The 16,529-nt window shown below is 35.0% G+C and overlaps 1 protein-coding gene across 1 annotated transcript; it reads left to right on the top strand.

Annotated features, from left to right (window-relative positions):
- Nucleotides 1–685: 685 nt before the first annotated feature.
- On the top strand, nt 686–13,047 carry LOC141682798 (replication protein A 70 kDa DNA-binding subunit B-like). The gene is made up of 7 exons (XM_074487493.1): nt 686–953; nt 2,368–2,455; nt 2,544–2,668; nt 2,794–3,011; nt 12,000–12,157; nt 12,416–12,710; nt 12,796–13,047. The coding sequence occupies exons 1-7, from the start codon at nt 689–691 to the stop codon at nt 12,922–12,924; spliced, it is 1,278 nt and encodes a 425-aa protein (XP_074343594.1). The 5' UTR covers nt 686–688; the 3' UTR covers nt 12,925–13,047.
- The last annotated feature ends 3,482 nt before the right edge of the window (nt 13,048–16,529 follow it).

Genomic DNA, 16,529 nt, shown 5'->3' with positions numbered 1-16,529 from the left:
TGTTATAAGCCTAAGTTCGTATATGTTAATTTTTTTTATACGCTTCTTCATTTTTGAGTGTCTGATCAAGTGTTGGTAGGTTTTATCTTTCCTACTTTTTAGTTCATATATAATTTGACATAAATTTTTGTCATATGCTTTATCATTTTTAAGGGTTTCCCCTGTATGGTGATTATACTTTGTCATTTGTTACAAGCCTAATTTTGCGCTCGACTACTTTATACTTTATTTTGTATGGTTAATGGTTAACATCCTTGTAATTGATAATCTTTGTGGTAACATTAGCTATGCTCTGAACTGATGTAGTTATGGAGTATGGTGATTATACTTTGTCATTTGTTATAAGCCTAATTTTGTGCTCGGCTACTTTATACTTTATTTTATATGGTTAATGGTTAATTTCATTTCATCCTTGTAATTGATGATCTTTGTGGTAACGTTAGCTATGCTCTCAACTGATGTAGTTATGGAGTTTTCTTACCTTTCCAACATTGAGGGTGATGCGGAGGACTGGTTGATTAGAGTTCGTGTTTGCAGGCTATGGGATGCTGTCAACACAAAAGATAACAGTTTGCTTAGCGTGGATATGATATTGGTCGATGAAAAGGTGTTAATTTCTTTCACTAGCCTCATACTTTTGATCTTTTATTTGTTACATCAGCTTCCCTTTTGATTATAGGAGAATCTTATGCATGCTGCTATCCGTAAGCATTTGGTGTCTCGGTTCAAGCACCGTGTGAGCGAGGGCCTGGTCTACAGCCTCAGAAATGTCAAAATTGCGGTGAATACCTTACAATACAGGCCCCTGGCTAGCAATCAAAAGCTGTTTTTCCTGCCAACAACCGAGATTGTCCAGCTAGACGAGGGTGTTATTAGCATCCCCAGGTTCGGCTTTCAGTTTGTTAATTTGCCCAAGCTTCAAGAACGCGCTGACGACGTGACCACTCTCTCGGGTAAATCTCTTGGAATAAGCTTCTATTTTTGTTTTAACTCTGGATTGAAGTTAGATTTGCTGAAAAATTAATTAGTTTTGTGCTATCATGGTTTGAGATAAAAGAGTGGTTACCGACATAAATATTATAATAACTCCTCTCAGACCTGAGTAGTATAAGAACAATATAAAATTATATAGATATTACATGGTGTAGTTCGATTTAACTGTAATGGAATTAAAACCTTTTACTTATTGTTAATATTGTGATTTGTTGGTACTTAATCTTAAGGCATGCTATATATGATCAAATTATGTTGCCTGGTATTTAGGCTTGCAATCTTACAAGCCACTTATATAAATGTTATTTGGTGTGGTTCAAATTTAAGTTGGTTATGTTTCATATATACACTAAAATTGAAGTTGATGAACCACTATTTGCTTATTTTAGCCTTTTTCCCTGATATATAAATAATTGCAGAGGTTTTGTATATTTAATATATATCCCATCCTTTCTTGATTATGTGGGGTATAATAGACCCTTCCTTCTCATATTTATAAATGGTTATGCTGGTGTCATTTAAGCTTGAAAATAGCTAATTGTTCAGCCACTTGATGGCTGATATCATTTGTAAAACCTTTTTTGTTTTAGCTGGCATTTTCTTAGTTTTCCCAGGCATCAATTACTCAAACTTTGAATGGAATTGAAACCTTTTTCTTATTGCAGATATTGTGGGCTGCTTCTGTGGTTATGGCGAAGTAGAAACCTTTTGCTTATTGTTAATATATTAATTTGTTGGTACTTAATCTTAAGGCATGCTCTATAAGATCAAATTATATAGCCTGGTATTTAGGCTTGTAATCTTACAATCCACTTATATAAATGTTACTTGGAGTGGTTCAATTTAAGTTGGTTATGTTTCATATATACAGTGAAATTGAAGTTGATGAACCACTGTTTGCTTATTTTAGCCTTATTCCCTGATATACAAATAACTGCAGAGGTTTTGTATATTTAATATCCCATCCATTCTTGATTATCAATTATTGTTGTTGATCTAATTTATACTCCTGTTCTCCTTTTTTGTTCGTTTATGTTAATTTGTTTATATATGCTTCTTCATTTTAGAGTGTTTGGTCAAGTGTTGTTATAAGTTTAATTTGTAATGCTTTTATGTTTTTTTGTTCATATATAGTTTCCATATGCTTTTTCGTTTTTGGGGGTTACCCCTATATGGTGATTATACTTTTTCATTTGTTATAAGCCTAAGTTCGTATATGTTAATTTTCCTTCTAATATTTATAAATGGTTGTGCTGGTGTCATTTAAGCTTCAAATAGCTAATTGTTCAACCACTTGATGGTTGATATCATTTGTAAAACCTTTTTTGTTTTTCCCAAACTTTGAATGACATTGAAACCTTTTTCTTATTGAAGATATTGTGGGCTGCTTCTGTGGTTATGGCGAAGTTGAGGTTGTCGGGGCTGGCTACAAAAAAAGGGATATTAAAATTTTTTCAGATTAGTAAGTGGGAATTACTGACTGAAATTTTGGTTTGGTTATTTGACAATATATTCATGCTGCCATGTTTAACTCCTTACTATTACATTAGCTCTATCACTAGCACGGTCACTTTGTGGGGGAAACTGGGCGAGATGTTTGACCCCACACTATATATTGGAGAAAGCGCACCCTACGATATTGTTGTCTCATCTGTTACAGTGAAGACCTTTCAACGTTAGTGTTATGCTCCTTCGTAGTAAAAAAACATCTTCAAGTCATAAACAATATTTCTTTTAATATTTTATATGACATTTTTAGATAGTTCTGCAATAACTATAATTACCAACTATGTCATGTAGGTGCTCTGACTTTTGCTACAACTAGCGCTAGCAAAATTTATGCTAACCCAGATGTGGAACATGTCTCTTCTATAAGGGAGAGGTTCTCAGCCTTGCCGCCAAGGGTGGTGGCTATAGAAGGTTCCGCTTCTGCCAGGCTACCTCCCGAAGAAGCGATGTTTGTTAATAGGATGACCGTGGAATCCCTGGTTAGGGCTACATGTGATGGTGAAGTGAATGTTAGTGTAGGTGCCCTAGAGGCAATACATTATTCTTTTATCTTTATGTCAGTTGATCATTCAATAAATTTATTTATTATGACCTTAATTACTGCGATATTTTGTTAGCATAATAAATGTCCTTAGAATCATGATACAAATTGTATAGTTTAAGTACACGACTTGAACTTGAGATTATATAATATATCATATTCTTAAAGGTCCCTAGTCGAGTATTATTATATAGGACAATAATAATACATAGATAGACTAGTATGTTGTTTGACAAGATAACCACATCTCATTGGTTATAAGTATGGGGATACTGAAGTCAATACATAGGTACATGTGAGAGTACATGGTACTGGACAGACCCACAGTGAGATTCTTCATGTTTAATAAAGTCATAAGAAAGACTCACAGTGATAATGGTGTAACGATCCTTTGACTTGAAATCATTATATTTCTATACGAGGATTAATATACTTTGACTACATTAAAAGTTACTTTTGATCGGGTGATGATAAAAGTGGACATCGGGTATATCATGAGTCGTATGAGAAATATGAATGATAGATAAAGGATTTAACCCTCCTATAATTAGGAGAGATATTATTGGCCTCTTGATTGAGTGAGATTATAAAAGCATGGCCATGCTCAAATAATGATTTGTTTCAATAATCTACTCATGCATCAAGTAAACCCAGATTAAATGTTGAAGAGGATGACTAAATACATGCCTCGAGTTTAATCTATAATATGTATGGTTAAAGGGATTATATTACACGAAAAAACATTAATCACGAAAGGTTTTATCTAATCACGATTTAATTATTGTTTAATTGGGTAACAATGATGTATTACTAGATACCGCTCATTGTTTATAATTTTATTAGAGAATAAAATTATTGCCAATTAAATAATAGCCTATAGGGTCGCACAAATAGAGCACTTAATGGAATAGTTAATTTAAATTATGGATTTAAATTAATTGATGATTATTTGAATTTTATTATAATTAAGTAAGACTTAATTGAGATAATATAAATTCGAATTAAAAGGAATGTTTTTGCCCATAATAATTAAGTATGACTTAGTTATTAATTAAATAATAGAAATTCGTTTTTATTATTTAATCCAATACCTACTAGGGTTGGGCTTTGCTATTATGGGCCTTTTTAATCAGTCATTATAAATAGATAATGAGAGGTTAAAGAGGCTTGAACGTTTTTTAAGAAAACCCTAGCAGCAAAGAGAGGCAGAGGCAATTCAGATCGTCAAGAAGGAGGCTAGTACATCCATTCCGTAGTCAAGTTCGTGAGACGTTCTTGAAGGTGCTCGTGTGGATACCATAGAGGTGTTTCTCCGAGAGGTAGACACAAAGCGTGATAGCTAGGATCTCCGTTGAGTTCGTAAAAGTTAATCTCTTGAAAGGTATGATTCGTTATCTCCATAATCTGCCCATAATAATACATGGATCCTGTTTTTGGGTTTCGAATTTTTGTTTTATTTACGTTTATCCGCTGCGTTTTATGCCTTCGGAACCCAACAATGGCATCAGAGCTACGTGTATAAGGGGCTGATTTGGTTACGTGTTTACTGTATTTTTACAAGTATGCATGTGTGATGAGTCTGCCATGATAACAGTTATGTTATATGAGTCTGCCATGATAACAGTTATGTTATATGAATGATATGATGAATCTGTTAATGATCTATATGATGATACTAGTATGTTTAAGATCTGCCATAACTCATATGTATGCGATCTCTTAAAATATGTATACTGATACACGTTTTTGGTAACTGGGATATGGATCGTGTGTATACTGATACATGCTTCTGGAATAGTATTCTGATACATGTTTTTCTAGTATTCTGATACTTGATTTTGCAAAAATTTCCGCCATCGGGGGGCTCGCTGCCCCCCCGAACCCCCCCAGCGACCTCACCGCGGAGGTCGAACCGCGTGGTTAGGGTTTCGTTTTTAATTTGTGCTTATGACATATGCTTTACTTATTTATTATTCTTGATTGGATCATGATAAGTGATAAATAGTATGTCATCTTTATATGATCTATCATGTTCTTTAATGGTTACTGAGCATGGTGCATAGTTATGGCCTTAAGACCTTAGTTGTAATGGTTTATTCTTTTGGTTTGTAATAAATACGACTTGCATGTCGTTTTCTATTTGTAGTTGTTTTATCTCGAATGTAACTCGAGTTCTTTTGTAAGTTCATTAGTATAATTCTTAATGTAACATCCTAGAAGGACAAGGGAAAGAGGAGGCATCCTATGGAGGCCAAGGAGACAATGGAAGCAATAGAGAAGACATATGTAATAGTTATTTTTACACCATAGATTGACCTTGATCTTTTCATTAGCCTGAAAAGATCACATAGGATTGGGCCATAACTATTGCACGTTTACTTTACGTACTTTTCATATGATGTATAAATAGTATGTGTAGAGTAGAAAAATGCATGTTTTAATTAGATTAATGATGTATGTATGTATTAGATACATCACCCATGCCATGCCTTTAAACAAGATAAAATCTGTAACGACTCAAGATTTAAAATTAACAAACGATCATGAGATTCTCGTGTTTATGAAACACGGAATAAAATACGAATTTTCTTTATTTCTGACATGGGGCGATTTTGTCAACAACGGGTTCATAGAACTTGTAAGGCTGTGGGTTTTAAGCGAGACCGATGTGACTCCTCCACTACCTGGAAATCAAACCATTGACGAGTATTGATTTGAAGTATTTTATTCAAGGAAAAATTGGGAATCTCTTTATGATGGGATCATGATCGTTCTAAATTAAAATCCCTAAGTAAAAATATTAAGTTTTAATCAGATGCTTTCCAATGAATGAACACTCATTAAATCCTAGATCGATAAGGGGAAGGGCTGTCAGTGGCAGGGGACTCCTATCTATCATGGTGAAATGCGACGAATATAAACGGTTATATTCGGACGTTGTATCATTGGGTCTAACTTAACTGAGTCATCATAATAAGGTGAATATAAACGGTTATATTCAACTATTATGAACTTAGAAGCATAGAGTTTGGTTAAAAATCTATTAGATAGATAAGATCAATTATTGTTCACCAAATTATCCAAGAATTATATATGATATAATTGACAACTGTTGTCTACCTAAATAATCATGTTTTAAGGATACCAGTGGTTGACTTAGAACATGACGAAATATGGATCTTGGCTCACTAGAAAGATTTATGGGATATACTTTCCGAATTAATAGTTAGGGCTATTAATTTGATAAAAAAAATAGTGGGAGATATATTACGAATATATCATAATCATATGAACATAAAATTTTAACTCAGACAATCTAATGTTTATTTTGCGCTTTTATTATTGTAGATACTGAGTAATGGCAAACAACACAAACACACTATCCGTACGTTCAGTCCTTGAGAAGGACAAGCTGACAGGAGGAAACAACTTCCTAGACTGGCAGAGGAATTTGAGGATTGTCCTCAGGCAGGAGCGCAAGCTTCATGTCATTGATATTCCTCCTCCAGGCCCCCTTCCTGAGGGTGCTACTGCTGATGAACGAGCAGCACGCACAAAGGATGAGAATGATGCAAATGATGTTGCATGTCTTATGTTGGCAACTATGAGTGCTGAGCTTCAAAGACAACATGTGCATATGGATGCATATACTATCAATGAGCACTTGCAAAGCATGTTTGCAAGCCAAACTCGTCAAGAAAGGTTCAACACGAGTAAGTCACTTTTTAATTGCAAACAAGGGGCGAGTGAACCAGTTGGCCCACATGTTCTGAAGATGATTGGTTACATTGAGTACCTTGAAACTTTGGGTTTCCCGATTGGTCCGGAAACTGGTATTGACCTAATCATGAATTCTTTGAACAACAAATTCACTCAGTTTGTTGTGAACTACAATATGAATGAATTTGACAAAACACCTACTGAATTGTTGCATATGTTGAGAACATATGAGACCAACATGAAGACAGCTGAACCTGCTCCCATACTGATGGTGGGAAATAAAGGTAAGGCCAAAGGGAAGGGAAAATGGAAGGGTAAGAAGAAGATTGGATCTGATTCTACAACCAAGCCAAAGTCAGGTCCCAAACAGGCTTTAAAGCCTAAAGGTGGTGTGGCCAAGGGTGAATGTCACTACTGTAAGAAAGATGGTCACTGGAAGAGAAACTGTCCAATTTACTTGGAGGATCTGAAGAAAAAGAAAGCAGTTCAGATTTCTGGATCAGGTATTTATGTTATAGAAGTCAATTTGTCTATTTCTACATCCTGGGTATTTGATACTGGATGTGCTTCTCACATTTGTATAAATGTGCAGGGCCTGCAGAGAAGTAGAACTCTGGCTAAGGGAGAAGTGGACCTAAGAGTAGGCAATGGAGCAAAAGTTGCTGCTTTAGCTGTAGGGACTTATTATTTATCTATGCCCTCTGGGCTTGTTTTAGAACTAGAAGACTGTTTTTACGTGCCTGCGATTCGCAGAAACATTATTTCTGTTTCTTGTTTGGACAAGAAAGGTTTTTCGTTTACAATAAAGAACAACAGTTGCTCTTTTGCTTTGAATGATTTAACCTATGGTGTTGCACGTTTATTTAATGGTTTATATGTTCTTGATTTAGATAACCCTGTCTGTAATATAGAAAACAAACGACTTAAAATAAATGACTCAAATCAAACATACCTCTGGCATTGTCGTCTAGGCCACATAAATGAGAAACGCATATCCAAATTACATAAGGATGGATACTTGGATAAGTTTGATTTTGAATCATACCAAGAATGCGAATCTTGTTTGCTTGGTAAGATGACTAAAGCCCCTTTCACTGGTAAGGGTCAAAGGGCCACTAAACGTCTGGAGCTAATACATAGTGATGTATGTGGCCCAATGCGTGTAATGGCTAGAGGAGGCTACTACTACTTCATAACATTTACTGATGATTTCAGTAGATATGGATATGTATATCTTATGAAGAACAAATCCGATTCTTTTGAAAAATTTAAAGAATACAAGGTTGAAGTAGAGAAGCAAATTGGCGGAGATGCAAGTATTAAGATCTTACGATCCGATCGTGGGGGTGAATACTTAAGCACCGAATTTAGAGAGTATTTGAAAGAGTGTGGTATTGTATCGCAACTCACTCCGCCAGGAACACCTCAATGGAATGGAGTTTCAGAGAGGAGAAATCGCACCTTGTTGGACATGGTGCGATCGATGATGAGTCATGCAGATCTTCCAATTAGTTTCTGGGGTTACGCTCTAGAAACAGCGGCTTTCACACTTAACCGTGTTCCTACTAAGAAGGTTCAAAAGACTCCATATGAGATATGGAAAGAGAAACGGTCAGGCATGAACTTTATGAAAGTTTGGGGATGTAAGGCATTTGTGAAACGTCAAGAATCTGACAAGCTTGGACCTAAATCCGAAGAGTGCATTTTTGTAGGATACCCTAATGAAACAAAGGCGTATTATTTTTATAGTCCTTCTGAGCAGAAAGTGTTTATTGCTCGAGATGCTGTCTTCATGGAAAGAGATTTTGTTTCCAAAAGAAACAGTGGGAGAACTATAGATCTCGATGAAGATCGAGAACCGCAAAATAGCATTGAACCTGAAGTGGAACAAGAGCAGAATAATGATAATGCTCAACAAACACAGGTTGTTCGTAGATCTGGTAGATTTCGCCATGAGCCAGAGAGATATGGATTTCTCATGACTCAGTGTGGTGATTTGATGCTCATAGATGAAGATGAGCCTCTCACATACCAAGATGCTATGAACAGTCCAGACTCTAAGAGATGGCTTGAAGCCATGAAATCCGAGATAGATTCCATGTACGAAAACCAAGTATGGACTTTGGTTGATCCACCTGAAGGGGTAAAACCCATAGGGTGCAAATGGGTTTTTAAGAAGAAAAAGGGCATGGATGGAAATGTTCAGACCTATAAAGCTAGGCTGGTTGCAAAAGGTTTCAAACAAATTCATGGTATTGACTATGATGAAACTTTCTCACCAGTGGCTATGGTCAAGTCTATAAGGATTTTACTTGCCATTGCAGCATTCCATGATTATGAAATCTGGCAAATGGATGTCAAAACAGCCTTCCTTAATGGAAGCCTTGAAGAGGATGTGTACATGACACAACCTGAGGGTTTTGTCGATCCAAGGAATGCTGGCAAGGTATGTAAATTGCGTCAATCCATTTATGGATTGAAGCAATCCTCTAGGAGATGGAATATCCGTTTTGATGAAATAGTCATAGAGTATGGCTTTGTTCAAAACGAAGATGAACCGTGTGTTTACAAGAAGGTTAATGGGAGCTATGTGGCATTCATAGTACTATATGTTGATGATATACTACTAATGGGGAATGACATACCTTCTCTAAAGGCTGTTAAGACGTGGTTAGGGAGCAATTTCTCCATTAAAGACTTAGGAGAGGCATCCTACATTCTAGGAATGAGGATCTATAGAGAAAGATCTAGAAGGATGATCGGTCTAAGTCAGAGCACATACATTGATAAGGTTTTGCATCGTTTTGGAATGTAAAATGCAAAAAGGGGATATGTCCCTGTGTCTCAAGGGATAACGATCTCTAAGGACCAATGTCCGAAATCATTAGATGAGAAGGACCACATGAATAAAGTTCCATATGCTTCAGCAATTGGATCTATCATGTATGCAATGGTATGTACTCGCCCAGATGTCTCGTATGCTTTGAGCATGACGAGCAGATACCAGTCTAATCCGGGTGAAGGTCACTGGACGGCAGTTAAGAATATTCTTAAGTACCTGAAAAGAACTAAAGATTCATTCTTGGTGTATGGAGGAGAAGAGAAACTCGTTGTAAAAGGTTACACCGATGCAAGTTTCCAAACAGACAGAGATGATACTGTATCACAGTCTGGTTTTGTGTTTTGTCTAAACGGAGGTGCTGTAAGCTGGAAGAGTTCAAAGCAAGAAACAGTAGCTGATTCTACAATGGAGGCTGAGTACATTGCAGCTTGTGAAGCAGCTAAGGAGGCCGTTTGGATTCGAAAGTTCATTTCTGTTTTGGGAGTGGTTCCATCGATCGCAGATCCCATTGATCTATACTGCGATAATAATGGAGCCATTGCACAGGCTAAAGAACCTAGATCACACTCCCGGGCTAAACATATACTCAGGAGATTTCACCTTATTCGAGAGATTAATGAAAGGGGTGATATACACATATGTAAAGTGCACACAAATGATAACATTGCAGACCCACTGACCAAAGGCTTGTCGCAGCAGAAGCACGATGGTCACACTAGTTCCATGGGTATTAGATATATGGGTGATTGGCTCTAGTGCAAGTGGGAGATTGTTAGTGTAGGTGCCCTAGAGGCAATACATTATTCTTTTATCTTTATGTCAGTTGATCATTCAATAAATTTATTTATTATGACCTTAATTACTGCGATATTTTGTTAGCATAATAAATGTCCTTAGAATCATGATACAAATTGTATAGTTTAAGTACACGACTTGAACTTGAGATTATATAATATATCATATTCTTAAAGGTCCCTAGTCGAGTATTATTATATAGGACAATAATAATACATAGATAGACTAGTATGTTGTTTGACAAGATAACCACATCTCATTGGTTATAAGTATGGGGATACTGAAGTCAATACATAGGTACATGTGAGAGTACATGGTACTGGACAGACCCACAGTGAGATTCTTCATGTTTAATAAAGTCATAAGAAAGACTCACAGTGATAATGGTGTAACGATCCTTTGACTTGAAATCATTATATTTCTATACGAGGATTAATATACTTTGACTACATTAAAAGTTATTTTTGATCGGGTGATGATAAAAGTGGACATCGGGTATATCATGAGTCGTATGAGAAATATGAATGATAGATAAAGGATTTAACCCTCCTATAATTAGGAGAGATATTATTGGCCTCTTGATTGAGTGAGATTATAAAAGCATGGCCATGCTCAAATAATGATTTGTTTCAATAATCTACTCATGCATCAAGTAAACCCAGATTAAATGTTGAAGAGGATGACTAAATACATGCCTCGAGTTTAATCTATAATATGTATGGTTAAAGGGATTATATTACACGAAAAAACATTAATCACGAAAGGTTTTATCTAATCACGATTTAATTATTGTTTAATTGGGTAACAATGATGTATTACTAGATACCGCTCATTGTTTATAATTTTATTAGAGAATAAAATTATTGCCAATTAAATAATAGCCTATAGGGTCGCACAAATAGAGCACTTAATGGAATAGTTAATTTAAATTATGGATTTAAATTAATTGATGATTATTTGAATTTTATTATAATTAAGTAAGACTTAATTGAGATAATATAAATTCGAATTAAAAGGAATGTTTTTGCCCATAATAATTAAGTATGACTTAGTTATTAATTAAATAATAGAAATTCGTTTTTATTATTTAATCCAATACCTACTAGGGTTGGGCTTTGCTATTATGGGCCTTTTTAATCAGTCATTATAAATAGATAATGAGAGGTTAAAGAGGCTTGAACGTTTTTTAAGAAAACCCTAGCAGCAAAGAGAGGCAGAGGCAATTCAGATCGTCAAGAAGGAGGCTAGTACATCCATTCCGTAGTCAAGTTCGTGAGACGTTCTTGAAGGTGCTCGTGTGGATACCATAGAGGTGTTTCTCCGAGAGGTAGACACAAAGCGTGATAGCTAGGATCTCCGTTGAGTTCGTAAAAGTTAATCTCTTGAAAGGTATGATTCGTTATCTCCATAATCTGCCCATAATAATACATGGATCCTGTTTTTGGGTTTCGAATTTTTGTTTTATTTACGTTTATTCGCTGCGTTTTATGCCTTCGGAACCCAACAGTGAAGGTATATTCCAGCCCACGGGTGAGATCCCCCAAAATTTAAAAATTACTTCATATCTTCTCAAACATTTTTGCCCTTAACATGTGGCAGGTTGATGTTGTGACCTTGAAGGCAAACATAACTGCCATAAATAATCGCTTTGGATGGTACTATATATCGTGCAAGTCATGTGTGAAGAGGTGCACTCTTCGGGATGGGATTTTTGTGTGCAATTCTTGCAAGAAGCCAGTTACCCTCCCTCTAGCCATGTAGGTTGAAATGTGTGTTATTAGTCAGTCGGCTAGATTCAACTTTTAGAGTTTTGTTTTGGTTATCGCATATAAAGTATAGGCTGAGCATATAAAGTGGGTATTATGGTTTACAGTGGACCATGGTTTGTGAGGGATTTTCTAGGTTAGAGTTTTCGTTTCTATTTGCGAGCAAATGTTAGTTGCACACAGTTATCTTGGTACATAATTTTTGCACATGCTAAGAATTGTCAGCATTGAATTTGCTTTTCCTTTCAGGTTTTGCATTAATCTACAGGTGGAAGATCGCACCGGGACTACAACTGTTGTTCTGCTCAATTCTACTGCCGAGCGTTTGCTTGACACCTCAGCCAATAAACTGATTAATAAAATGCATGCAGGAGATACTTCTGTGCTCCCGGAGCCGCAAGCCCTTGTGGGTAGGGAATTTGTCTACAAGTTGAAATTGAAGAAGTATAATTTGGTTGAAGGGCTGCAGGACTATGGTGTATCAGCAATTTTCGTCCTAGTAGATGAGCTAGAGATTGCTTATGAAAAGAATGCTAAAGCACAGGTAGGTCATCATGTGCTTAAATTCTGCCTTAAACCACCCTTCTATATAATACAAACAATGTGTTTCTTATTGTCCTCTGCTGTAGGCTACACCTGATATTGTGGGCTCTTCAGCTGGATCTGTTCCGGGAGGCGGCAATGACCGGAAGAGGAAGCTATCCCCTGTTGCGGAAGATGTTGAAGCTGCACCCGGAGGCAATAATGGTGCCTCTTAGGCCAAGCTCCAATATACTTGTTGCATCAGCATAACATTAAAATAAGTTATGCTTTAGCTTTTCGAATAAATGGTTGCTCACAAATGTTAAATTTCGTCTTGTAGTGGTATGAACTTTTTATAATCCACAGACGCAGGCAATAGAACAAAATTGGTTTGCTCATTATTTCATAATTTGAATTGAAATCAAGCTTGACACTTCCCTGGATATTGTGTTGCCCATTTTTACTTGAATATTTTCACATTTGAAACAAGCCTTACATGGATATAAACTTTCCTTAACATTTATTCACGTTAGGCTTTCAGAAATAAAATGCATTTAGAACATAATACTTTATTTAGGGTGTATACCAAGTTCATAGCACTTAGGGTGAAATGAATTCTAAGAGCCCAAATCAATTCTGGGGGCACCTTGGTGGTATAGCCGTGTGCCTATTTCTTATTAATGCATAATACAGTAGAAAATGGTTGCTAATGAAAATAATTATTTTTAGCTCGCTATTTTATTGTTCTGCATTCATATTCTCTCTTATCCGCCGATGCAGAGCTAGGGTGCATCTGCGAGTGTCCGGTTACCATTAACTTGCACTTCAATGGTCTACTTAAATAGTAATCTTCTTATCATATATGCGGGGCTCAAGTTCAACTCATATGTTTGATAAAAGTCCATAATAAAAGGTAATTTCTTGTGTTTAAGTACGTTACTCTGATTTTACAATTCGTGCAGGCTATGCGTTTGTTGTAATGTTTTGCTCGGATATAAAGTTAACTTAATTTAAATAATATCATTTTGGGTTCTTTGAATTACTTGAAGATTTGTGTTGGTTTTGATTATGATTTGTAGTATGAAACTGCGAGTGATAATATTAATGAATGTCAGTTAGCGAGCTAGAACTTAAATTGTCATCCGAAGAAAAGTAGGTTGGTGATGGAGTACAGATATTGGTTATTTACCATATTTAAGTAGGGTCGTAATTTGTTTAGCTTTTCTTATATTTAAAATGGACTAAACTGTATCATATTAGGTTCCCATTACAAGTATATGGTGATGCCTTTATGTTAAGTAGATATGCTTTTGGAGGATGAATACGGGCTTGTATGTTTTGAACTTTAACCCGTGTGATTATTTTTTAGAGGGTTATATATCTTTGCAAATGTTGTGCCTCTTTTCCCCACTCAGCTGGAAATGTTCTTATCCTTACCTGAGTTTGTGGGAATTATAATATTAGGTTGAGATTTTTCACACCTTTGTACAGATTCAACATTCTTGTAGCTCAGATGTTCAGGGACACCCGGGAAGTTACATCAGATAGATATAGACTTGGTGGTTTTAGGAGTTTTTGTGCTGTGAAAGGTGCTTGTGATTTTTTAGACAATTTACCATTTCTTCCTTCTTATTTTTCTAAACCTGCAATTTCTGAAGATGATTTTTATTGTCAAATTTTGACTCTCCAAACAATTTCCAGCCTTCAGTTTGAGGCACAAATCAGAATGAGATTATTAAACTGGAAACTTTACAAATCAGAATGAGAGTAATTAATTGCTTCATTATTAGCCTCATATCATATCTCTAAGTATATAGTTATATTTTTATGCTTCTTGGCTGTTTACTTGGATACCATTAAAGTATAAATTACTTCTTAAGACACAAAGTTGCTGCATTTCTTTGATAAAAAAAGGCATGTACAAAAATATAACTGCAAACTAAAACCCCCCAAATAATGCACCAAAAAACATACCATTGGTTATTGGCAGTAGACTATTTTAAAAACTAAAACATTAGAATCAAATTATTTAAGATGTTAGTAAACTTCATTATTGGAATTACATTATTTAAAATATTGGTGGATAATAAATCTTTGTTGCCCTTTGTCATAGAGCATCTCCAACCATAAATACAGACATATATTCATATTATATTTATATTTAATATTATATATGTGTTAAATTTTTTATTTCATATTTATTAATTTAACTTTATGTAATATTAAGTGTCAAAATATGATTTTTTATTAATCAATTTTATTAATTATTTTAATAAACATTACATATTTATATAAATACTGAGAAATTTAATTTAATCTAATATAATAAAATGTAATATACTTTAAATATAAAATTTTGTTATACATATAAGTATATGTGTTGTAACAAAATATAAGTGTCTTATTATAATTATATAATTATACATTCAATATTTTTCCATTAAAAAATATATTTTATTTTTACTTGTATATAATTAATATTTTAATTTATTTTAACATGTTAAATTTCCATAGATATAAAATAATTTAAAAATACATATAGCATAATATTTTTGAATATAAATAACTAACAAATTCACTTTAAAAATAAATATTGTTGCCCTTCACCTAGGTCATTTGGTTATATAATTTTACACCAAGATGCTAAATTAGTTGAGATGGTATTTTAAACTTAAAAATTTGAAGTGCAAAATTTTAAAATTTGGAATCAGGTCTCCTGTATCTATATTAGCATCGGATTATTTAGCATACAAGTAAAAAACAAATTTTAGAAATAAATCCAGGTGACCATTGACCTGATTTACATATAAAATAATGTCTATAAACTTCTTTGGATTTTTATTAAACATTAGAGTTAAACATGTTTTTTACAATGCAGGATTTCTCAAAATGTTGCAAAAAATTACATTTACATGGTTTAAGTAACTGTAAGCTGATAGACTCTTCCTCTTCCAAGTTCCAGTGCTCACACATTTGTTCACAAAATATTTTGTGTGGATTAGGTTCTGTGTACGTGCAGGATACATGTTTCCAGCGCTGGGTATCTTCACTTGCCCGACATGAAAGAATTCTGAAAATTCATCATAAACGGCATATGCTAGCTGACCCCCACAATAGGAGCGTTCACACTACTTTGCTGAGAAAAAGAATAGCCAAACAAGCAAGAATGAGAAGAAAGGTTGTTATCCTGAGTAGAAAGCATCAGACTAGCCAAGGACTGCATTACTTAGCAGCACTACACATTATGCAAGTGTGCTCGCAGCTCCCCTCACAAGTACAGATCTCGCAGCATCGTACTGACCTAGCACCATTGAATGGTATTGTCCTTACTTTAATCTATATTCATAAACGGGCACACTTCACTGTTTATTATATCCTGGGAAGACTGTTTCCTGACATCACAATTATAATGTCAACATGCTTGTAACATTGACTGGTTATTGGTATAGACCAGTCATTGTAATGCTCATTTGAGGTGCATGTTATCATATCCTCTGCATCGCGCCATTTCAGGTGTTTAGGTGTTTAAACATAGGGCCACTAGAGATCACCAGCCTGCAAGGTAACTTGGCATTCTGTTCTTAGAAATGCATATCCAACTAACTTGCATATATCACGCATTTTTACTGTTGTTAGTGGCTTATATAGCTCAAATAGCTTTGTATATTGTAAACACAATCAACGACTTATAATCCAGTTATTTGCATCTTGGCACTTAGTACTTTTTACTCATACAATTTTGCAGCTGGCTCATTAGAGAAATAAGTGACAATATCTTCAGACATAATTCAAAACTAATCAAAATTAGAAAATTGGGCCACTTTAGATGAACTACCTGCAA

This window comes from Apium graveolens, chromosome 9 (genome assembly GCF_009905375.1).
Source record: "Apium graveolens cultivar Ventura chromosome 9, ASM990537v1, whole genome shotgun sequence".
Lineage (NCBI taxonomy): Eukaryota > Viridiplantae > Streptophyta > Magnoliopsida > Apiales > Apiaceae > Apium > Apium graveolens.
The sequence above is the reverse complement of the archived record's forward strand: the minus strand, read 5'-3'. Positions and strand labels throughout refer to the sequence as shown.

Excerpts from the sequence above, each read along its gene's own strand:
- LOC141682798 (XM_074487493.1), top strand. The coding sequence starts at position 689 with ATGCATGCTGCTATCCGTAAGCATTTGGTGTCTCGGTTCAAGCACCGT. Across the intron at positions 954-2,367 it reads CGACGTGACCACTCTCTCGG|ATATTGTGGGCTGCTTCTGT; the intron begins GTAAATCTCTTG and ends TTCTTATTGAAG. Across the intron at positions 2,669-2,793 it reads TACAGTGAAGACCTTTCAAC|GTGCTCTGACTTTTGCTACA; the intron begins GTTAGTGTTATG and ends TATGTCATGTAG.